Source organism: Rhinopithecus bieti, unplaced genomic scaffold (genome assembly GCF_001698545.2).
Source record: "Rhinopithecus bieti isolate Rb0 unplaced genomic scaffold, ASM169854v2 scaffold_7967, whole genome shotgun sequence".
In the NCBI taxonomy this organism is placed as follows: domain Eukaryota; kingdom Metazoa; phylum Chordata; class Mammalia; order Primates; family Cercopithecidae; genus Rhinopithecus; species Rhinopithecus bieti.
In genome coordinates, this window is record NW_016806112.1 from 2,299,098 (window position 1) to 2,324,638 (window position 25,541).

The following is a 25,541-nucleotide window of genomic DNA, read 5'->3' on the forward strand; positions in this document are numbered from 1 at the left end:
GTTCCACTAACCACTAGTCTGCTAAACCAGTATTTTTAAAACTTCAGTTTTCCTGTATCACATGATTTTGTCATCTTCTAATATACTGCTTATTTAATACTTTAAATATTGAATAGTTAACATTCTGCAACCCAACATTTATTTTAAAATGAATTTTTTATTAGCTTAAATGAAAAATTATTTGCCACAAATAGAAAGTAACAATGAAAAAAATTTAACGAAAATAGAATTGTGTGAAATTCTAAATGCTATTGTCTGCCAAAGTCTCTGATGAGGCCTTTGTTAGAGAGATTAGTAAGCACTAGAGAGGCACTAGAAAAACTAACACCAGATTTTTCTTCTGATGTAATCAGAAGGATTGAAGAAGGTGGAAAAGGTAGTAACAGCTTTGGAATGTTTTACAATGCCTTCTCTTTGTACCATTTAAAATCATCCAGTGATCTCCTTGCTTTGGGAAACATTGACATAGGTGATGGTGTGTACATTTTACAAATGAGCAAACTGAGTCTTAGGGAAGAGGAAATTTGTTCAAAGTTGAACCAGTTCCACAGGCCTTACTGCCTAGGTACCCCCTCCTTACTTTTCTTTCTCTCCTTTCATCCTTCCTCTTGCCTCCCTCTCCCTGCCTCTCCGCTTTTCTTCCTCATCCTCTAAGAGAATTCAGCTAACTCCAGAGTAGTGAATGAGATTTTTAGATGTGTTTTTCTGATGTCTTTTCTTTTTTCTTTTTTCATTTAACTGCTGTGAGATAGGATTTAATCTAAAAACTCAGGTCTTTCTTAAAACATTGCATTTCTTAGTGCTTAGTGAATTCTAGAAGTTGGGTGTAAAATATATAGTAATTTTGTAGGTACTTGTACCCCTACATAAATGATTTATTGAAATAACTGTAAAGACATCATAAACGTTCCCTTGCCGCCTCATTAGATAATGTTGGAAAAGTGAGCTTGAGAAAAGATATTGCCAGCGGTTTTTGAAACAGATGTTATCTCAAGTGCATTAAAGGGCAATTTCTTTGATTTTTATTGCCTGTTGTAGTTTTGTAATTTATATTAACAATAATTATGTTTAATTACCATTTTATTGTGTTATGTTCTATTGGAAACAAGAGGTAGCTGATGTAACTGTACCACAATTGAAGCCTAGATTATAACATAACTTGGAATTTAAAAGACTTTTCATCCTTTAAAAAATTGTTAATTTTAATTTGATTTTATTCTTTAAACTTGCTGAATAAGAAAGAAACCTATCGTCATTTCTTTCTTTAACTTTTTTTTTTTTTTTTTGAGATAGAGTTTGTTCTGTTGCCCAGGCTGGCAGTGCAGTGGTGTGATCTTGGCTCATTGCGAAACTCTGCTTCCTGGGTTTCAAGCCTTCTCATGCTCAAGGAGGCGCTGGTTAGCTGGGATGTACAGGTGATGCCACCAAGTACAGCGTAATTTTTGTATTTTTAGTAGAGATGAGTTTCACCCATGTTGGCCAGGCTGGTCTTGAGTCCTGGACAAGTGAGCCGCGCGTCGGCTCCCCAAGTTGTTGGGATTACAGGGGTGAGCCCTGCCTTTTTCTTATTTTTTTGTATTGTTGACAATAGCTTAAATCGAAAAGGAGCGAATTTTGTAAATCCGTTGTTTAAAAAAGTTGTTCGCTGGTTACTAAAAGACAACAATTTCAGTTTCCGATTATGTAGATAGCATCTTTAAAATTCTTGCATGGGAAACACTTTGTACTTTGAAAAGAAATTGAGACTTTTAAAAGAAATTCAGTATATGGTGATTTTCCTATTTTCAATTTATGTACTTTTTATGCTAGCCGTATCTCTGACATTTACTGTGGTTTCTTTTTTTTTTTTTTTTTTTCTTTGAGGACGTGTTTTTTTTGAGACAGAGTTTGCTCTGTCGCCAGGGCTGGAGTGCAGGGCCAGATCTCAGCTCCGCTTCCGGGTTCAAGCCTTCTCTGCCTCAGCGCTCTCGAGTAGCTGGGACCAGACCAGGCGCCGCGCCCGCCGGCTAATTTTATTGGTATTTTAGTTAGAAGAGACGGGGTTTCACCGTGTTAGCCAGGATGGTCTCGATCTCCTACTCGTGATCCGCCGTCCTCGGCCTCCCAAAGTGTGGGATACAGGTTGGCTTGAGCCACCGTGCCCGGGCTGTGGTTCTTGTAAATTATCTTGTGAAACCTATTTTCTTTTTTTTTTTTTTTTTTTCTTTTTTGAGACGGAGTCTTGCTCGCGCCCAGGCTGGGTGCAGGCGGATTCAGTCACTGTCCAAGCTCCGCCTCCCGGGTTCCGCCATTCTCCTGCCTCGGGGCCTCCGAGTAGCTGGTACTACAGGCGGCCGCCAGGTCGCCCGGTAGTTTTTTGTATTTTTAGTAGAGACGGGGTTCACCATGGGTTAGCCAGGGGGGTGGTCGCTTGATCTTCGTGACTCGTGATCCGCCCGTCTCAGCCTCCCAAAGTGCTGGGATTACAGGCTTGAGCCACCGCGCCCGGCTGAAACCTATTTCTAATAGATTTTTGATCCCAGGCACCAGATTCATGTAGTGTATGGCACGCCACACTTGGTTTAATTGATATTTTAGTAAAATTTTTCTGATACTTGGTGTAAGCTAGAATATGTAATTCTTGTTCTGTGACACTTTGAATCCAGGGTCTCAATCCAGAGCTTAGCTCAGGGCAAGGAGGTTTGTCAGCATGCCTTGGTATGAAGTAATGAAGTAAGAAGGACTTCCAGCCAGGAGTTTGGAATGATATTATCAAGCTCATAAGTGCTCTATCTAGAAGAATTTTACCACTTAAATTGTAAATCACACACAAAAACTTAATTTTTTTCTCCTTCTTAGAGCATACATTGAACTGTTCATGTTCTTGTTAGAAAGTTTTGTCTCAACTAATTTATTTGCTGAGTTGTGATTTAACAATTCTATTGATGTGCGGTATTAGCCTAATTAGTACTTGGGTTTGACTAGTGTCTTTCTCTGAAAATTTTGTGGTTAATGGTTTGCCTTTCCTTTTTTCTTGAGCTGAAATTTGTTGTGTGCCTACTGTGTGATAATTACATGCAGCAACCTTATAAGGAGAGTAACATTTTTATTTTGCAGATGTGAGAGCAAGTTAAGTGACTTGGCCCCATAAGTGGGAGAGATGAGACTCAGACCGAAATGTGTCTGATCCAGGGCTTGCACTCTTGGAATCTCAGCACCAGCTTCTGGTAGAGGATACAAAGGGCCATTTGTACCTTAAGGAGTCTAGTATTTAGGAGAACGTGTTTTAATGGTAGATGCAAGAATTAAAGCCAGACTTCATTTTTAGCCATGGAGACAAGTATGGTCTTTGAAAATTGCTTGTTTAAAAATCTTGACTTTTTTTTTCTTAACTGGTCATGATTTTTATTTATTTGTTTATTTTTTAAAGATGCCCTTATGTATTTCTAAGGAGAAGAGCAAAGTCCAAAGCCAATTTGTGATGTTGGAGAAAGATGCTGTTGTGAGGTTTAGGACCAATCCTTGCCAGTGGGGAGGCAAAGAAGCAAAGAGACCTTGCTTAAAAATGCTGGCCCTGGGCATGTGACATGGAAGCAGAACTCCATGTGGAATGGGGGAGACTTCTGATCCTTAATGCCTTTTAGGAAACAAAACAAAATAGCATTAGCCTCTTAAATACTATTTGATACAAGATGAAGTGTGAATAATATAAACTAGAAACGTGAGAGCCTTAACATGGTAGGAACTGAAAGTAACCAATGTGTCTATACAGTCTCAATTTCCAGGTCAGCTTGTATTAAAGTTTGCCTTGCTGACCTTACAAATGTGTTCTTCTCATTTGATATCCTTAGTATTTACTTTTTGAATAGTGTGGTCACTGTGACTTCTTCAGGAATGTGAGGCATATTCAGAGAGAAGATTGTTAAACTCAGAACAGCTATATACCAAATAATCATCTCTTACTGTGGAAGTCCGGTTAAGCTGTAGGGAACGGGATGCATTTCTAACATTATGTTTGTGCTAATGTATGTTAATGCTAGAAGAGGAACTTCTAAACCTGTTGAACTTATAATAGGTATCAAAAACTGTAAAGAGCCGGGCGCGGTGGCATAATCCCAGCACTTTGGGAGGCGGAGGCGGGCGGATCACGAGGTCAGGAGATCGAGACCACAGTGAAACTCCGTCTCTACTAAAAATACAAAAAATTAGCCGGGCGCGGTGGCGGGCGCCTGTAGTCCCAGCTACTCCGCAGGCTGAGACAGGAGAATGGCGTGAACCCGGGAGGCGGAGCTTGCAGTGAGCCGGGATGGCGCCACTGCATTCCAGCCTGGGGAAAAAAGCCCCTTTCCAAAAAAAAAAAAAAAAAAAAAAAACTGTAAAGAAACATGCATTATGTAAGTAAGAGTGTGATTTTAGTGGGGCAGGGTATACTAGTATCTGTAGTGCTTTAACAAGCTGGTGTGATGGTGTGCATCTATAGTTTCAGCTACTAGGGAGGCTGAGGCAGGAGGCTTGCATGAATCAGAAGTTAGACGCTGGAGTGCATTATGATCGTGCCTGTGAATGGCCACTGCATTACAGCCTGGGCAACATAGCGAGACCTGTCTCTTAAAAAAAACAAAACAAAACAAAAAAACCCTAATTATTTTATTGATTGGGTGATCTGAGATCTGAATGGTTGACCCGGAGGTCAATTTTCACGTGAATACTGCAACCTCATGACGAAGCTGACCTCTCAGTAATAGCACTTAATAAAAGGTCCTGTTGCCTAAGTGTGCAGAATGGAACACTTTCCCTAGAGCTGCTGCAAAGTGGTTTAGATTTTTTAAATTAAAATGTCTTTTCTGAGTCTGTTTATATTTGTGTTTTGGTTTCCAATTATAATAATGGGTAACTCTTTTTTTTTTTTTTTTTTGAGATGGAGTTTCACTCTTGTTACCCAGGCTGGAGTGCAATGCTGCGGACCTCGCTCACTGCAACCTCCGCCTCCCAAGTTCAAGTGATTCTCCTGCCTTAGCCTCCTGAGTAGCTGGGATTACAAGCATGAGCCACCACGCCTGGCTAATTTTGTATTTTTAGTAGAGATTTCTACTAAATCTCAGGTTTCTCCACCTGAGGCTGGTCTCAAACTCCCTACCTCAGGTGATCTGCCCGACTCGGCCTCCCAAAGTGCTGGGATTACAGGCGTGAGCCACCGCGCCCAGCCAATAATGGGTAACTCTTATTGAACATTTGCTATATGCTAGGTACTGTTTTGAGTGCTTATATTTATTTAACACTTACACCAGCCCTGTTAAGTAAGTTCTTTTGTTCCCATTTTTAGATCGGGGAAATGCTGAAGCCTATGGGACCACAATTAGTGTTTAAATCATAGCAATGCTACAAATGTTATTCCCTTTACACAGTTTCTCCCTTCTGTAAAATGGAGGCTACATCGGGCTGGAAGAGATTAGGAATGATTTATAGTTTATCCTTCTAGTTTTTTAAAAACTAAGAATCTTGATAACCCCTTAAGGGTTCCTCAAGTGTTAGCATTGTATGATTTGTACCCACTGTTATACACGACTGCAACTTTTGATAAACTCATGGACTTTAGAGCTGAAAAATGATCCTAAGAAAATTGATCCTTTCCTGAAGAGAAAAATCTAAGTACAGAGGGAGTAGATCACTTAGCCTTATACAAATAGCTTGTTAATACTGGAGCGAGGCATCTTGCTTAGTGTATCACTTTATTGATATCTTACTTGCTTTAACATCAAAGTTGGTATATTTGCGTCTCTGTATAAAGAGTTAGAGTTTGCAAATAGGAATTTAAGTGTTATCCTTTTCAAGATTTGGGGTGTTTTGAGGAAATAAGGTTGCAAAAAGTGGCTTTTCAAATGTTGGATTTGTTTATTTCTGTAATTTAATGCTATTAATGTATGCTAAAAGCTGAAAAGGGGATCAAACAGGATTTTTGAGTGGATTAGGAAATTAAATTCCAGGAAGAGAGAGGAGCAGTCATAATAGTCTAGGATTATAGGGTGATTTAGATGACTTGAGCTTGATCTAGGGATATTTGAGAGAGAATGAAAATGTCCTGGTTATTGACTGTATTAATTGGGGTGGAGTGTTGGGAAGGGTGGTAAAGTGGGAGCCCGGGAGGAGTCTTTGGGGATCTCTGGCTTGGGGGGTGAGAATTGGTGGTACCTGGAACCTGAGTGAAGAACACAGGAGAAAGAGGATTCAAAGAGAAAATAATAGGTTCAGTTTGACATGTTGAAATTGATGGAGCCTATGGGTTATTTATGCTGGTAGATATTGACAATAGACATTTGGATAGATGGGTCTGTGGTTCAGGAGAAGAGTCTTACCCAGAATTGAAAGTTTGGGGGAGAAGGGGAATCATCAGTTGGGAAGTGTAAGTGAAAGCATGTGGATGAGACCATCCAACCCAGGATGCGAAGGTCGTGTATGTGCTGGGATAGGCCTTTCTTGCCCCTGATGACATTTAGTAAAGGACACGTCAGGCTGGACATGGTGGCACATGATTGTAGTCCCAGCTACTCGAGAGGCTGAGGTGGGTTGGGTTGATCCCTCGAGCCTGGGAGGTCGAGGCTGCAGTAAGCCATAATTGTGCCATTGCACTGCAGCCTAGGTGACAAAGGGAAACTCTGTCTCAAAAAAAAAAAAAAAAAAAAAAAAAAAAAAAAACAGACAAAATCTGTATAATCATCTGTAAGGATGTGACTGCTTCTAGGGGAAATAGTTGCCAGCAGTGGAAGGACATCCAAAAGGTATATATGGCTGAGTATTACTGGTAATGTGTCTGTATTTACATTCTTTCTTTCCTCCCTTACTAGTGTGATTCAAGTGTTATTTTGTCATTAACTTTTTTCTAGTTTTCCCTAAGAAGAAATAAACAGTGTTTGACCACTGCTGTTAATGTCTCCATTAGGGCTTTTACTTCAAAAGTCCTTGTATCCGGTCTGTTTTCTATTTTCTATGTTAGATTGTAAGAATCTAGGGGTAGCCAGCTTTACTCATCTATTTTTCTAATGTAATCTGCGATAGCAGCCTATACATGGAAAACACTAGGTAAATATTTGTCGAATTTGATTTTAGAATATAGGAAAGTTTAGCATCTAAGAAAAGCAGGAGCTTTTCTCCCTTAGTCCTGTTTTGTAGAGTATCTTTTGTATTTATGTAGAGCTGTAAAATCTTGGTTGTTGATCTTCTGTCTTAACTCACCAGGTTTGAATAGTTTTTAAAAATTGCTTTTGGAATTATTGTTTTTTTCTTTTTCGTTTTTTTAGACGGAGTCTCACTCTGCTACCCAGGCTAGAGTGCAGTGGTGCAATCTTGGCTCACTGCAACCTCTGCCTCCTGGGTTTAAGCGATTCTCCTGTCTCAGCCTACCGAGTAGCTGGGATTATAGGTGCCTGCCACCACGCCTGGCTAAGTTTTGTATTTTTAGTAGACATGGGGTTCACCATGGTGACCAGGCTGGTCTCGAACTCCTGACCTCAGGTGATCCACCTAACCTGGGCCTCACAAAGTGCTGGGATTATAGGTGTGAGCCACTGTGCCTGGCCCAGAATTATTTCATAGGTGTGATTAACTAGCTTTACTTTAGATTTGAAAGATCCTGGGATGAAAGGTTAAAGATGTTGTATCTCTTTGTTACCACACAAAGGATTTCTGAAACTGGGACATGGGAGGTAGTACTGAGCTTTAAGCATTCATGACTAGTATGTAAGAAAGATTAGTGCCCAGAATCGTGTTTCTAATAAGGTAGTAATTTAAAAGTCATTTAGAGAATGTCTGGTAGTCTTTTTTTCCCCTTCAGTTGAAGCTATTGATTATAGACAGTTTAGCCAAATCATTTTGTTCTTAGGGTTTTTTTTTTTTTTTTTTTTTGAGACGGAATCTCGCTCTGTCGCCCAAGCTGGAGTGCAGTGGCGTGATCTCGGCTTACTGCAACCTCCGCCTCCCAGGTTCAAGCAGTTCTGCCTGCCTCAGCCTCTCGAGTAGGCAGGGAGAATTGCATAGGGACTCACCACCATGCCCGGCTAATTTTTGTATTTTTTAGTAGAGATGGGGTTTCCCATGTTGGCCAGGCTGGTCTTGAACTCCTGACTTCAGGTGATCCACCCGCCTTAGCCTCCCAAAACAAGGATTACAGGCGTGAGCCACCGCACCCGGCCTGTTTCTTATAATTTTTTTTTTTTTTTTTAGACAGAGATTCACTCTTGTTGCCCAGGCTGGAGTGCCATGGCACGATCTCGGCTCATTGCAACCTCTGCCTCCCGGGTTCAAGCGATTCTCCTGCCTCAGCCTCCTGAGTAGCTGGGATTACAGGCATGCGCCACCACGCCCGGCTAATTTTGTATTTTTAGTAGAGACGGGATTTCTCTATGTTGGTCAGGCTGGTCTCGAACTCCCGACCTCAGGTGATCTGCCTTCCTCGGCCTCCCAAAGTGCTGGGATTACAGGTGTGAGCCACTGTGCCCTGCCAGGATTTTTTAAATGTATGTTTCTGTTTATAAAAACAATATGTTTTAATCAGAAAAGTAGAATGGAGGAAGAAAAATTAGTTATACTTAGAGATAATCACTAAGAGAAATTAGACCAAAGTGTGTTTTTTTTTTTCATGCATATATGTATTGGAATATACCTGAGCTCATTCCAGGAATACAGTTTTACATTATATTTTTAATATGGTATTTGCCCTTTGTAAACTCTTGGAAAACATTTATAGTGTTTGCAGAATATTCCATTGAATAAGTGTACCATCATTTAATCATTTTCCTGTGTTTGAATTTTTAGATGGCCTCGAGTTTTGTACTATTTTCTTTATTTCTGATTCTTAGAATAGATTCCTAGGATTGATCCAGAGGAATAAACATTTTCTAGGCCCTCATGCATCCATCTTCCATTTTTATATGGAGATTTTAAAGCAAATAAGGAAAAAGGTACATTCTGCCACATGTGGGGACATCTCTTTGGTTGTATCTGTACCTTACTAATGGATTTCCTGAGCAGAGCTGGCTGCTTCTCTTCCATCACACCATCTGTTGAGGATAGTGTGGGGCACTTTCTGAAATGACTTTGAAAGCTCTCTGACCATGTTCAGACAAACTCCTTGGTCAGTAAGTCAGTCTTCAAAATGACAATGAACAAATAAAAACATCTTAGCTTCCCTCAGTAGCTGCTTCTGACATAGGCATTTTGGATTTTTCAGGAGGTGACTTGTAAATGGGATCAAGTAAGGTGTGGTATTCTTTTTGGACTTTGAGGTCCTACTGTTATGGGAGCATCAGGGTTGCTCTTTGAAATTATGCCAAATTCCCATCCACCCAGCTGTTGCGGAGCATGCACTGTGCAAAGGTAGGGTTTTATTAGTCAGAATGCTTTCAATAGAAGTTCTCTTGTTTTGACTTCTGTGGCTCTTTCCATGTAATGGAGTACAATGATAGGTTTAAATCTATAAAATGGAGACAATTATAGCTACTTTTCAGTAAGAATTCATATAAAGTGTCAAGCTGACGCCTGGTGCATAGTAATAGATTCAATAAATGGCAACTGACAGATTACTGTATACATTTTCTTACATTTTTCTGTATTAAGTATTTTGCATTTTGAGATTTCTTTTCTTTTTTTTTTTTGAGACAAGGTCTTGCTCTGTCACCCAGGCTGGAGTGCAGTGATCCTGGCTCACTGTGGCCTCAACCTCCCAGGCTCAAGCAGTCCTCCCACTTCAGCCTCCCAAGTAGCAGGGACTACAGGTGCGTGCCACCACGCCCAGCTGATTGAAAAAGACAGACATTTTGTTGTTGTTGTTGTAGAGGTCTCAGTATGTTGCCCAGGCTGGTTTTCAATTCCTGAGCTCAAGGGATCCTCCTGCCTTGGCCTCCCAGAGTTCTGAGATTACGGGCATGAGCCACTGTGGCTGGCCTTGAAATTTCTTAACCTCCAAGCCAAATGAAGGATTATCAACAGTCCCTTTGGTTCCTCCAGAGAACCAGAAATTGTAAATGAAAAATGCTGGAGAATCATCAGTACATGCAGTTTTCTGAGAAATACCTGTGCTATAATTCCATAGAAATGCTAATGACCTCTGACTCATCAGATTGAATTGCCTTCCTAAACTGTTTTCACCTTTTGATTCTATAGCTACAGCCTTGAAAGCTGTGTACTGTCTTTATTTTTTTTTTTAATGTTTTAAAATTGAAATGTCGTAATCTTGGGCTGACTTTTCTGCCTTCAGTCTGGTTTCAAGGCTGTAATTGCAAAGCTAGAAGCCAGAAAAACTATATACTATATGAAAGGTGATGTAGGTTGCTCAGATGGAAGTTGTTAATGTTTCCATAGAAATATAGACACTTGTATACTGCATTTAAGTTGAGCAAATACGTGGGCATAGTATCCCCCTAAGATTTCATGTTAAGAAAATTACATTAGGAAAAGGGTATTGTTTTTGTTGCACTTTTAAAAATGTAACCATGGCCGGGCGCGGTGGCTCAAGCCAGTAATCCCAGCAATTTGGGAGGCCGAGACGGGCGGATCACGAGGTCAGGAGATCGAGACCATCCTGGCTAACCCGGTGAAACCCCATCTCTACTAAAAAATACAAAAAAACTAGCCGGGTGAGGTGGCGGGCGCCTGTAGTCCCAGCTACTGGGGAGGCTGAGGCAGGAGAATGGTGTTAACCCGGGAGACGGAGCTTGCAGTGAGCCAAGATCCGACCACTGCACTGCAGCCTGGGCGACAGAGCGAGACTCTGTCTCAAAAAAATAAAAAATAATAAAATAAAAAATAAAATAAAATGTAACCATGACCTTTGTAAGTGGAGAAAAGAAAATACTACTTGAAGCTTATAGCCAGATACTTTTTGCTATGTGGACTTGTGGTGCTATGTTCCTGCATTCAAAAGCATTTTCTGTTATTCTTGAAGTATGGTTTGTCAGGTTGCCTGTGAGAAACAAAAGCTAATAGCCCAAGTGGCATCCCACTCACTGGATAAAAAAGCAAGAGGCAGGTGTGAATTTAATCAGCCAGTCCAAGAAAAATGTTCCTATATCTGCCTAGGTCTGGAGCTGATTGCAGGCTGCAGATATGACTGTAAGGCAGGCTGTGTAGTTCATGTTTGTTACTTCCCCCCACCGAAAAAAAGCTGCATTCCTTCTCAGCCTCATGCCAGAGCCATTCATTGTACCAAAAGGAGACTAGAAGATAGAGTTGAGGAAGGGCCCCCCCATAGGGAAGTTTTTAGAATCTAAGGGAGGGCCACGGATGGCTTGCCGAAAATTTTATTTTAATTTATTAAAAAAATTTTTTTTTTTGAGACAGAGTCTCGCTTTGTGGCCCAGACTGGAGTGCAGTGGCACCATCTCGGCTCACTGCAACCTCCACTTCCCGGGTTCAAGCGATTATCCTGCCTCAGCCTCCTGAGTAGCTGGGACTACAGGAGCGTACCACCATGCCCGGCTAATGTTTTGTATTTTTACTAGAGACCTGGTTTCACTGTGTTAGCCAGGATGGTGTCTATCTCCTGACCTCGTGATCCACCCACCTTGGCCTCCCAAAGTGCTAAGATTACAGGTGTGAGCCACAGTGCCTGGCTGCTCTTTTATTTTTTATTTTTATTTTTTGAGACAGAGTTTCACTCTTCTTGCCCAGACTGGAGTGCAGTGGCGCAATCTAGGCTCACCACAACTTCTGCCTCCCGGGTTCAAGCAATTCTCCTGCTTCAGCCTCTCGAGTAGCTGGGATTACAGGCATGCGCCACCATGCCCGTCTAATTTTGTATTTTTAGTAGAGACGAGGTTTCTCCATGTTGGTCAGGCTGGTCTCAAACTCTGGACCTCAGGTGATCTGCCCGCCACGGCCATCCAAAGTGCTGGGATTACAGGCGTGAGCCACTGCGCCAGGCTTCTTTTATTTATTTTTTTTTTACAACAACTTGTGCTTTTAGTTTTCTGGTTGAAATTTTAGAGCCCCTGTATTGAAGTAATCAGAGTTGGGCTGTTATTGACAGACTTCCCAGGTGTATACATATATTTTCAGTCACTGTTGCCTATAGGATAAAAACCAAAAACTCTTCATGTATGGCCGTTGAAGGTCTTTATGATATGGCTCTGCTGAGATTCCAGTCAAGTCAAATTACCAAGTGACATTCTGTTTTTTCTCTCTAGTGCTTTCACATGCTGCTTCCGCAAAATATGTTTCTCAGTTAGCCCTGTTTGCCTGGTGAATTCCTGTCTCCTCTCTGTGCTCCTGGCTCCACGGTTGCTGCTTCTCCTCTCCCTGATATCGATCATGGCTACTGAGCACTTTCACTGACCTAAGTGCATCATATTGAGTACTCATAACCATCTACAGATGAGAAAATTGGCCCAGAGAAGTGAAGTCATTTCCTAAGCTAACACAATTAGTAAGTAATGGTGCCAGGACTCAAACCTATTCTGAAATAAAAATTTATGCTCTCTCTACTCTGCACTGCTTCCCAGTTGTATCATGTCCATCTGTCCCATAGTGTTAATTTTTTCAAAAATATTGTTTCAACTTTTTTCTTCAGTAGGCTTTAATCTTTTTAAAAATTGTGATAAAATATACGTAGCGTAAAATTTACCATTTTAACCATTTGGAGTGTACAACTTAGCGGCATTAAGTGCATTTACATTGTCAGGCTCTACAGTTATTTTTGTCTGCTCTATACTCCTAGAGACTATTAATTCTCTGTAGTCAGTCTTATTCACATCTCTACCTTCCAGACCGCTGGCCTGTTACAGTATGGGTAGATACTTAATATTTGAAGGAGTAAGTGACTGCATTTGCAGGCTGATGATAACAGCTGACAAAGCTATAAATTGGCTAGTAAATAATACTGGCCTAAATAAACATTTCCATATTTTTTTTTTTATGCTGTAACACAGTCAAGAATATGTGGTGTGACAAATTTAGAAAGAGGGACAACTTCTAGGTTTTTCACTGTTTCATAGCCACCAGTCTCATATGGCCATTTAAATTAAGAGTAAAGTTAAAAATTCAGTTTCTCATTCATGCCAGTCACGTTCCAAGTACTCATTGGCCACATGTAGCTAGTGGCAACTGTATTGGACAGTGTAGATATATGACATTTTCATCATTGTAGAAATTTCTATTGGACAGTGCTCATCTAGGCTTTAAAAGTTGAGAACAGTGAAATTGTTCTCTTGAAATTTGTTGTTTTGGCAAGAAATTCATTGTAGTGGCATTGTGGCTTACCATTATTGTCTTTTGGTGAAAGAAACAGTTCTTCAAACATTTATTGAGCCGCCTTTCCTGGGTCATGTCTCAGGCCTAGGGCTGGGGTTATCTTTGGGGCTGAGACTAGATCTGACCTATTTAGTCAGAGTTTTATTGGATGCCAAATCATGATCGGGGAGACAAGGTAGATGGGAAACTGATACAACTGACTAGAGGGGATTGGTCCAGGAAAGACCAGTGAGTGACTGTTGTATATCAATAGAAAACCCGGGTAAAGATTTTTAGCTTTTTCTTGGGGATCCTGGAAAACAGACTTCTCTAGAACCTTGGGTTCTCTGAATTCAGGTTCTAGTGGTCCTGATCATGATGTGGTTGTGGTGTGTAAAGCACAGGAGCCTGTGGAAGCGTAGAAGAGACACACAGAACTCATCAGAGCAATTTCAAGACCTATTTTGACCTTTGACTTTCTTAGTCCTACAAGCCCTGTGTCACTGTATCTCACGTTTATGTAAGACTTGAATTGCAGTTGACTAAGTGAAATAATGTTATCTCATATTTAATTAAAACATTTGAATTTCAAATTTGCAGATGTGTCTGTTTTTTGGATTTTGAAACCAGTCTTTTTCTTCCTCATAGGTCCCCGAAAAGCTATAGGTTCAGCCATGTTGTTTGTATTGCCTAACTCAGACTTGAGTGTTTGCAGGAAAGGGAGGGGGGAATTATAGGAGACCTGACTTGATTCTTTATATCAGTGGTGAGTAAAGGTTGACTCAGGTAGAGAAAATAGCACGTGTAAAGGAGTTGAGGCCAAAGAGCATGTTGAATTCTGGGAGCCATGATGTACTTCAGTGTGGATGGAGTATACACTGTTGGGTAGGATGCTATGAAAAGCAAGAGATAAAGTGGTCGGCAAATCATGTGGGATACAGACAACTTCTGTTTTGTAGAAAGAGATGTTTGATTAGAATTGTAGAATTTTACCTTTTAAGGGCCTTAATCTTACGTATGGGTTATTGAGGCTTCAAAAGAGACTGAGTAACTGGCAGAGTGTTAACCAGAGTCCATGTCTCTATTGCACTATACTGTCTTCCTACAGTCAAACTAAAACATGGCTTGAGTAACACTAACACATTATAGATTATAATTAGCTAGTGTTTCACGCTTTAATTTGCTGACTGGTAAGACTCAGAAGTTTATTTAAGTTGCTGTCATGGTAAATGTACAATTTGATAGTCAAAATATCAAAAAGGAAAAATATCAGTGACCTTTTAATCTCTCCTGATAGCCAGTCACAATTTGAGGAATCAGTGGTCATTTTCTTTTGTCAAATGCCTTTTGTCAAATGTATGGTGGTGCATACCCATAGTCTCAGCTACTTGGGAGGCTGAAGTGGGAGGGTTGCTTGGGTCCTAGAGGTCAAGGCTGCAGTGAGCCATGATCGTGCCACTGCACCCCAGCCTGGGCTACAGAAGCAAGACCTTGTTTAAAAAACAAACAAAATGCCTATTTGAAGAAGAGCTTGTCAACTGGAACTTTCTCTTGTATGAAATAAGATTCCTAGACTTAGAGCCATTTGCTTGATTAACTTGCCATAAAGTAGATGATTTACATATATTCACCAAATCTCGCAACAATTGAATGTGATGGTTATTTTTATCCTTATTTCAAGACATGGGTTTGGAGTAGTTAATTTGGTAATAGCAAATCTGGGATTTGAATCTAGTTCTAACTCATACCCATACCCTTGCTGCCTCCGGTTTTTTTTTTTGAAATGGAATCTAGCTCTGTTGTCCAGGCTGGAGTGCAATAATGTGATCTGGGCTCACTGCAACCTCTGGCTCCCAAGTTCAAGCAATTCTCCTGCCTCAGCCTCCTGAGTAGCTGGGATTATAGGCACCCGCCACCACCAAAATTAGCCCAGCTAATTTTGTATTTTGTATTTTTTTTTTTTTTTTTTTAGATGGAGTCTCACTTTGTCGTCCGGGCTGGAATACAGTGATGTGATCTGGGCTCACTGCAATCTCTGCCTCCCAAGTTCAAGCAATTCTCCTGCCTCAGCCTCCTGAGTAGCTGGGATTATAGGCACCCGCCACCACCAAAATTAGCCCAGCTAATTTTTGTATTTTTGTATTATTATTATTATTTTTTTAAAGATGGAGTCTCGCTTTGTTGTCTGGGCTGGAGTGCAGTGGGGTGATCTCGGTTCACTGCAACCTCTGCTTCCCGGGTTCAAGCGATTCTCTTGCCTCAGCCCCCGCGAGTAGCTAGGACTACGGGTGTGCGCCACCACGCCTGGCTAATTTTTGTATTTTTAGTAGAGATGGGGTTTCACTTTGTTGGCCAAGCTGGTCTCAAACTCCTGACCTCGTGATCCTCCTACCTCGGCCTCCCAAAGTGTTGGGATTACAGGTATGAGCCACTGCACCCGGCCTAATTTTTGAATTTTTAGTAGGGATGGAGTTTTACCATGTTGGTCAGGGTGGTGGTGAACTCCTGACCTAAGGTGATCCACCTGCCTCGGCCTCCCAAAATGCTGGGATTACAGATGTGAGCCATTGTGCCCGGCCCCATGTCCTTTTCAGTATGCATTTATCTTCCTAGTTAAACTGAGGCAAGTGAATATAACCTTTGCAGTAACATTGCCTGTTTGCACACTGACTTGGTGATGTCATCTTAGGAACCAATCTGTTTCTCATTTGTCTTTTTCTTTTGAAAGCAATTTAAGTCACCAACCAAAGACCCTGGATTTCTCAGAATATTTCCTGATCTGTTTAATATGTTGTGTTCTGTGAGACAGGTGGGTTTGGGGGTATGTTTGTTTATTTATGAAGCTTAAGAGCCTGCTTTCTTTTTATTTTGTTTTGTTTTGAGACAGAGTCTTGCTCTGTTGCCCAGGCTGGAGTGCAGTGGCATGATCTCCGCTCACTGCAACCTCTGCCTCCTGGGTTAAAGTGATTCTCTTGCCTCAGCCTCCTGAGTAGCTGTGACTACAGGAATGTGCCACCACGCCTGACTAATTTTTGTATTTTTAGTAGAAACGGGGTTTTACTATGTTGGCCAGGCTGTTCTTGAACTCCTGACCTCGTGATCTGCCTACTTCTGTCTCCCAAAGTGCTGGAATTACAGGCATGAGCCACTGCGCCCTGCCTAATTTTTGTATTTGTAGTAGAGATGGGGTTTCACCACGTTGGTCAGGCTGGTCTTGAACCCCTGACCTCAGGTGATCCACCGCACTCAGTGCCTTTTTTTTTGTTTTTATTTTTGAGAAGGAGTCTTGCTCTATCCCCCAGGCTGGAGTGCAGTGGCATAATCTCGGCTCACTACAACCTCTGCCTCCGTGTTCAAGTGATTCTCCTATCTCAGTCTCCTAAATAGCTGGGATTACAGGTGTGCACTGCCACGCCAGGCTAATTTTTGTTTTTTTTTTTTTTGGTAGAGATGGGGTTTCACCATTTTTGCCATGCTGGTCTCAAACTCCTGATCTCAAGTGATTCACCCACCTTGGCCTTCCAAAGTGTTGGGATTACAAGTGTGAGCCACGGTGCCTGGCCAAGAGTCTGCTTTCTGCTGAACAACTGTGATTGCCTTTGAGTTGAATCTAATTGAAGAAATCCAGTTTAATGTACATTTGGGGTTACATCTAGCAGTGGTTTGGGTTCTTCTAGCTAAGAATCATTTTGCCAGCTAGATGTGGTTGCTGAGAATCAGGGCAAAACTCTGCTTGACAACAGTAGCCAGCTGTGGCCATTTCATTGCCTTGTGGTCAGTAGGTATGTGGTTTGTAGGTAAGATTAACATTGTTCTCCATATATCCTCAAGGCTCCTGCATTAATGATGATCTATAAAACCAGAGACAACATATTAGCAGTAGTCTCAGGACTAAGTGGAGGGAATGTAGATGTAATTACTGAATTCTATAATCAGGATCTTTGTGACCCTTGGAGGAATTTTTTTAAGGCAAATATAGAGTCCTTCTTTCTTCAGGAAGTGGCAAATATTTGGAATCACTACATCCAGCAGTTTACAGGCTGAAAATGTAAAAAGTTCAAGAACCACAGCAAGTAACCAAAGTGACATTAGTGATGTTAGGGTTCCATCCCAGGTCTTTGAGGATGATGCCATGAATGGTTTAATAGTAACTCTCCTATAATCTGCACTTTGCTTCCATAGACACAGCACTGAATTGGATGGACCCTAGAGATTAGTTAGTAGCAGCTTACATATATAGAGCTTTTACTTTGTCAAGTACTGTGCAAAGCCTTTATATTCACTGTCTCGTTTAATTATTTTTTGAGATTGGGTCTCACTCTGTTGCCCAGGCTGGAGTGTAGTGGCACGATCATGGCTCACTGCAGCCTCGACCTCCTAAGGTCAGGTGATCGTCTACCTCAGCCTCCCAAGTAGGTGGTATTACAGGCATGCACCACCACACCTGGCTAACTTCTGTATTTTTTTGGTAGAGATAGGGTTTCACCATGTTGTCCAGGCTGGTCTCCAACTCCTGGGCTCAAGCGATCCTCCTGCTTCAGCCTTCCAAAGTGCTGGGATTACAGGCATGCACCACTGTACCTGGTGTCATTTAATTCTTTTGACATCCCTGTAAGGTAGGTGCTGTTGTTGATCCCAATTTACAACAAAGTTAGGGTCAATTCTGCTTGGATCCTGTGGCCTTTGAATAGAAGTCTGCAAAGAAAAATCAGGGTGCCATTAACAGAATAAGGGGGGAGTGGTTGCTAGGCAGATAAAAGCAATAGATGTCCATCTTAAATATTTTACTTAGTATTTTCTTTGTTTGTGAGTCACCCTCTATTTTTGTTTGATCAGTTACTTGAGTTCACAACAATGGGTACTTTCAGAAGGTACATTAGGCTTTGTCCTTTTTTGAGACTTCCAGTAGAGTCCTTTCATTTGATGTCCAAAGTAGTCTGAGGCGCAGAATGGGGAGTGACTTACCTAAGGTCATATAACTAAAGGTGGCTTGAGTTAGAACCTAGGAGAGTTCTAACCTTCCCATTGCTTTCCTGTACTTTTGTCCTGTTTCTGAGTCAATTTACATGAAATGAAGTTTATTCTCAGTTTCACTTCTGGCCTGATGTTCAACATTCAGTCCATGTATAACGAGGAGTTAGTTTCTCATTGCCCGGTGCTATGGTCTGAATGTGTGTGATCCCCCTGAATTCACATATTGAAATCCTAACCTCCAAGGTGATGGTATTAGCATGGGGGCCTTTTGGGAGGTGATTGTTCCAGTATAAGAGAGACCCTAAAGAGCTCATTCTACCATGTGAGAACAGTGGTAAGGTACCATCTATGAACCATAAAATGGGCTCTCACTAGACACCAAATCTACCAGCACCTTGATCTTGGACTTCACGGCTCCAGAACTGTGACTTAGTTTATGGTATTTTATTATAGCAGTCTGAATATATGAAGACACCTGGCATCTCTCCATGGCTTTTCTGATTCCCATTGCCTTTATGTAGAGGGGTTTAAAGCTGGTCTGAGATCAGCCACTTTAAGCAGCTTCTAAATTCTGGTATTTCAGATCCAGTCTCCTCATTTAGGCTTTACACATACCATTCAGACTAGACTTTAGATTTTCTGATTCTATGACTTTCTTCCCTAGACTGTGATCTAGAGGCAGGGCTGTGTGTTCTGTTTAGTTGATCCTGCATTTCAGCACCTTCCATAATGTGTCCACAACTGTTCTGGCCAGAAGCAGCTCTGCAGATGGATAAGGCACAGTCCCTAGCCTTGAAGATCTCACTATGTAGTGGAAGAGGCAGGTATTTAGATTATTCCTTTATTGTTTGGTGAATGCTGGTGAGGCCTCTTCTGTTTTCCATATTTCATTGTTGCGATATTAGAACTGAATCTTTTTTTTTTTTTGAGGCAGAGTCTCGTTCTGTCGCCCGGGCTGGAGTACTGTGGCCGGATCTCAGCTCACTGCAAGCTCCGCCTCCCGGGTTCACGCCATTCTCCTGCCTCAGTCTCCCGAGTAGCTGGGACTACAGGAGCCCACCACTACGCCCGGCTAGTTTTTTTTTTTTTTTTTTGTATTTTTTAGTAGAGACGGGGTTTCACCGTGTTAGCCAGGATGGTCTCGATCTCCTGACCTCGTGATCCGCCCGTCTCGGCCTCCCAAAGTGCTGGGATTACAGGCTTGAGCCACCGCGCCCGGCCAGAACTGAATCTTAAAAGATGAATTGTTTTACTAAGTGGAGGAGGAGGAGGAATCACAGAAAGGCAAGAAAGAATGTGGCATGTTTGATGTGGCCACAACAGCCCAGAATTGCAAAGGACTTTAAAAGTTGTGATGCTTAAGCTGGGCTTTCTCTAATCACAGCACTTTGGGAGGCGAAGATGGTCAGATCACTTGAGGTCAGGAGTTTGAGACCAGCCTGGCCAACAGGATGAAACCCATCTCTACTAAAAATACGAAAATTAGCTGGGCATGGTGGCAGGTGCCTGTAATCCCAGCTGCTCAGGAGACTGAGGCAGGAGAATCACTTGAACCCAGGAGGCGCGGAGGTTGCAGTGAGCCGAGATCGCATCACTGCGCTCTAGCTGGGTGATAGAGCAAGACTGCATCTCAAACAAAAACAAAGTGTTTAAGCAGTTGGCCTGCTACATGAATCTCATTTCTCCCCCATGACTGCTAGTTTTTGGTTTGGCTTTTGGTTGCCCAGTTTTGACAGAAGTTACTCTCATGCCTCTCTAGTCCTAATTTTGCTCCCTTTTTTTTTGTTTTATTTTTTGAGACAGCGTCTTACTCTATCACCCAGGCTGGAGTGCAGTGGTGCAGTCTTGGCTCACTGCAACCTCCACCTCCCAGGCTCAAAAGATTCTCCTGCCTCAGCCTCCCGATTAGCTGGGATTACAGCCAAGCACCATCATGCCTGGCTAGTTTCTGTATTTTTAGTAGAGACAGGGTTTCATCTGCTCATTTCGGCCTCCCAAAGTGCTGGGATTACAGGCATGAGCCACTGCACCCAGCATCAAGGTCCATTATTTTTGAATTTACTGGTGAAATACTACAGTTGTTTACTGAACAGCTACTACGTGCTAGGCTTGTGAGAGGTAATGGGGTTAAAGCTGTTAAAACAAGGCAAGTTGGATCCCCGCCCTCATGGAACAGTCTCACTGTGGTCAGACACTGAACAAGTAGTTCCTTGTTGATGAGTGCTATGAAGAAGCAAGCACAGGTGTTAGAGATAATTATAACCAGGGATTTGACCTTGTGTGTGCGACAAGGGTGAAAGAGGCAAGAGAAAACTTTTCTGAGGAAATATTTAAACTGAGGAAGAGTAGAAAGCAAACAGGAGAAAGTATGCAGCCATTCCAGGAAAAACAAAACCTTTCATCAACGATGTATAGAGGACCTACTATGTTTGCCATTCCTTGTGCTTGATTTATCTCTCCAGTGGGATAGTTATACACCAGCTAGACAAATGTAGCTCATACTTTTTGGGTCCGAGCATATGAAATGTGAAGTGTGCTTTGAGAGGTATTTATTCCAACCTGAATAGCGTACTTATTAATGGAAAAATTGCTTCCATTTGTTTGTATAGGTAAAATTCTTCAGCATTTGTGAAAAATTTACATGATATTACACTGATATTTGTGTAAGTTAATATTTTATATATTTTGCTTTCTTTTGTAAAAGAATTAGCAGTGTTGAACAGAATTTATGACAGGTATTAAATGAATTGTAATTTTCCTGTGAGTTTTTATTCCAACGGACATTGCCATGATAACTCATAATTACTTGTGCTGTTGTATATTGAGCTCCTACTGTGTGGCAAGGCCTGTGGTAAGCATTTTATTTTGGTAACTTGTTTAATCCTCATTACAATTCTGTGGTAAGTGCTTTTATCTGTTTTTGTATTGAAGGGATGAAATGGAGGCTCAGAGGGATATGTAGTAGCTAAATATTAGAGCTAGGATTGAAACCCAAATTGACTTCTGAGTGTAGATTTCCCCCCCACTGTATGATACTTCATATTTGGAGTCAGCTTGAAGTAACTCACAAATTGTAATTTTTTTTCCTATTGTTTTCTCTTTAGGTTTCTGTCAGGATGAATTGGCAGAGCTTGACCCAGGCACTAGTAAGTTCTCAATGTTACCCAATATTCTGTGGTAAGAAAAGGATGTGTGTGTACACTTTTAAGTGAATAATTTAAGGTGTCATTGATAAGCCTTACTTTATTGACTCTCAGGTTTTATTTCACTTTAATTTGCAATTATAGGAAGGACATTCTGTCTTTTCTAGTTATGCTGTCTTCTGATATTATCCAATGGCTAGGATCTATCTGTTTAATAGAAAGTTGGTTTGCTGAAAATTTCTGTTTAATACCAATCTCCTTGCTTTGTTCTCCATCCCTCCATGAAACCAACAAAAATAAAAATTGTACTTTGAAGCTAGGCGCGGTGGTTGACACCTGTAATCCCAGCACTTTGGGAGGCTGAGGTGGGTGGATCAGGAGTTCAAGACCAGCTTGGCTAACATAGCGAAACCCTGTCTCTACCAAAAATACAAAAATCAGCCGGGCGTGGTGGCGGGTGTCTGTAGTCCCAGCTACTCGGGAGGCTGAGGCTGAAGAATTGCTTGAATCCGGGAGGCGGAGGTTGCAGTGAGCCAAGATCGTGCCATTGCACTCCAGCCTGGGTGACGAGCAAAACTCTACCTCAAAAAAAAAAAAAAAAAAAAAAAATTTCTTGCACTTATGCACATGGACGACTGTATACTCACAAACACTTCTAAAATATTGATAGTTTTGAAATAATTTCTTTCAAAGAAGCATTTAGTTTAGAAATTTTAATTGATAACCTTTGTAGTACAGTTTAATTTTCATTTACAGTCTTATGGTTAAGATATGAGAGTTACAATTTCAAGGTCTAATTAAATTATGCTTTTCAGGACTATGTGAGTCTTCATCATAGATAATCATTTGAATTTCCAGTTCTCCCTAAATGTGGTGGCATGCACCATTCTGGGACACATAGTCATAATGGTTAGAAATAGGACATGGAAGTATCCAGTGTATACAGACCTTATTTTGCTATAATGTGGAAAGGTCAAATGATAATTTAGATTGAGATTCCATGAGATGGTCTAGAGTTGTTTTTCTGATTCTAGTACTTTGTTACGGCTGGCCCTTTGCCACCAGTCTGCTGTTGAGATAAGTGATAAAGCTTACCTTTCCATCATCGTGAAGCTGATACAAGCTCTGAGGCTGTGGACCTTCTCACATATTTCCCTCTGCCCTCCGTAATAGTATAAATGTCCATGTTTCAACTAATACTTATTAGTTGTTAGGCAAATTAGTTCTCATGATGCTTATCAAACACCAGGGAAATACATTTGTCTTTTTAAAAGTTGTAAATTTCAGAATCAGTTTTGTATTTAAGGTAGTATAGCCCCAGTATACCAGCAGCTATAGGTGAATATACTATGGTTGACCCTTAAACAATGTGGGGGTTATGGATGACAACCCCCTGCACAGTTGAAAGTCCACTTAAAACTTTTGACTCCTCAAAAACTTTATTAATAACTTACTGTTGACTGGAAGCCTGGCTGATAACATAATCAGGAGATTAACACATATTTTGTATGTTATATGTATTATATTCTGTATTGTTACAATAAAGTACACTAGAGAAGAGAATGTGTTAAGAAAGTCATAAGGAAGACAAAATATATTTACTCTTCATTAGTAGAAATGAATCATCATAAAGGTCTTCATCCTCACCGCCTTCATGCTGAGGGAGGAGGAAGAGGGTTGGTCTTGTTGTCTTGGGTGGCAGAGGTGAAAGGGGAGGCAGGAGAGGTAGGCACACTTGGTGTAACTTTTATTGAAAAAAGTCTGTGTGTAAGTGGACCTGTGTAGTTGAAACCTGTGTTATTCAAGGTCTAGCTGTGTTTTCTATTATTCTTTTATGAGTAGCCTTTGTTTAGGGGGAGGAAAAGATAAATTCAGTTATTTTTCCGGAGTCATGATCCTTTCTTTTTTTTGAGATGGAGTCTCGCTCTGTCACCCAGGCTGGAGTGCAATGGCATGATGTCGGCTCACTGCAACCTCTGACTCCTGGGTTCAAGCGATTCTCCTGCCTCAGCCTCCCGAGTAGCTGGGACTACAGGCGTGCACTACCACGCCTGGCTAATTTTTGTGTTTTTAGTAGAGACGGGGTTTCACCATATTGGTCAGGCTGGTCTTGAACTCCTGACCTTGTGATCTGCCTGCCTCGGCCTCCCAAAGTGCTAGGATTACAGGCGTGAACCATCACACCTGGCATGGTCCTTTCTTAGAAGCATTTTTGAACATTAGGAAGTACATTGAGATGCCCTGTAACCTTTCAGACAGCTACACATAAAACATGCTAAATAGTTGATAGCTCAGTTTGTTAAGCACCGAGTGTTCTCTCTGCTCCACACCCAGTTCTCTAGGCTCTAGGGATACACAGATAAGTAAGTATAGCCTTGTATATTATCAGTGTATTAGGAAATATTTGAAAGGACATTTTATAAACCTCTAGTTTAGCACTTAGTACCCAAACGTATTCTCTTTTTCTGCACCTAGTAGCAATTGCAAATGGCTAATGCCCATTTTCTGAGAAAGGTCCTTGATAGTCTCAGAAAAATTATTGCTGAATTCTTCTTTCTGGGTTAAGTAATACCAGCTCATTAAACATTTCTGCATAAAATTCCTAGCTAGATATGGCAATTTATAGACCTCTCTATTCCACGAGAATGAACAGACATTGAGACATAATTTTATACATCAGTATAGAATAGGAGTCATCAAAAAAAAAAAAAGACTAAAAAATTGTACTTACTGGCAGGGCGTGATGGCTCGTGCCTGAAATTCCAGCACTTTGGGAGGCCAAGGTGGGAGGATCATTTGAACCCAGGATCAGGAGTTTGAGACCAGCCTGGGTAACATAGGGAGCCCCATCTCTACAAAGAAAATTTAAAAATTATCCAGGTGTGGTGGCATGTGCCTGTGGTCCCAGCTACTTGAGAAGGTGAGGTGGGAGGATTGCTTAAGGAGGAGGCTGCAGTTGAGCCATGATCACACCACTGCATTCCAGCCTAGGTGACACAGAGCAAGACCCCGTCTCAAAAACAAAAAACAAACCAAAAAATTTGTACTTAGTGTATGTGGGTAATATTCTCAGTAATTCCTATACTGGGAAGTTAGTGGTATTTTAATCTTTCTTTTTGAAGAAATACATAAGGATCTGATTATTCTAAAAATATTTAGGCCGGGCGCGGTGGTTCACGCCTGTAATTCCAGCACTTCGAGAGGCTCAGGCGGGCGGATCACCTGAGGTCAGGAGTTTGAGACCAGCCTGACCAATATGGAGAAACTCCGTCTCTACTGAAAATACAAAATTAGCTGGGCCTAGTGGCACATGTCTGTAGTCCCAGCTACTCAGGAGGCTGAGGCAGGAAAATTGCTTGAACCCGGGAGGTGGAGGTTGCGGTGAGCCGAGATCGCGCCATTGCACTCCAGCCTGGGCAACAACAGCGAGACTCTGTCTCAAAAAAAAAAAAATAATAATAATAATAATAATTAGACAAAATAAAATTTTATCTCAGTTTGTATCAATTTTGGGGTTCAAATGAGCATGTTCAGCCCTACCAAGTGATAGGAAGCATCAAGACTGAGATGGGCTGTATGTTGTGTTAAATTGTCTGTGGTTTTTTGATACTGCATATTCTGGCGATTCTGACTAGGAAGGAATAACATCTCCTATGTTAATTCCATGTGACTTTTGTTTATTTAATTTAATTTTTTTTGAGACAGGGTCTCACTCTTTTGCCCAAGCTGCAGTGCAGTGGCATAGTCATGGCTCACTGCAGCCTTGACCTCATGGGCTCAGGTGATCCTCCCACCTCAGTTTCCTGAGTAACTGTGACTACATGTACACACCACCATGCCTGGCTGATTTTTGTATTTTTTTTTCTCTTTCGAATATTTTTAATTGAAATGATGAAAAAAGAACAGTGATAATTTTAACCAAACTTTTACTTTACAAATATAAAAATATAATCAAAACTTGTTTCTTTCGTACATTTTCTGTAAATGTAATACCAGAAAAGTTCTCAAAGCCAAACTATAAATGATGCTTGTGTACTATGATGTGAACACAATAACCAAAAATTTAAATTTCCAATTACATGACCTTTCCCTCAACAGAACAGCATAATCAATATATCTTCCCAACTTATCTGTTTGTTTGTTTATTTATTTATTTATTTATTTATTTATTTATTTATTTTTGAGGCGGAGTCTCGCTCTGTCACCCAGACTGGAGTGCAGTGGCGC

At 41.1% G+C, this 25,541-nt stretch overlaps 1 protein-coding gene across 2 annotated transcripts in view; it reads left to right on the forward strand.

Moving 5' to 3' along the window:
* The window catches only part of NR6A1 (nuclear receptor subfamily 6 group A member 1), a 263,630-nt gene that overhangs the window by 17,338 nt on the left and 220,751 nt on the right, over positions 1-25,541 (forward strand). For both annotated transcript variants that reach the window (XM_017874775.1, XM_017874776.1), the window contains exon 2: positions 21,276-21,317. In XM_017874775.1, the coding sequence (XP_017730264.1) occupies positions 21,276-21,317 (42 nt within the window). The remainder of the gene's footprint in view (positions 1-21,275; positions 21,318-25,541) is intronic.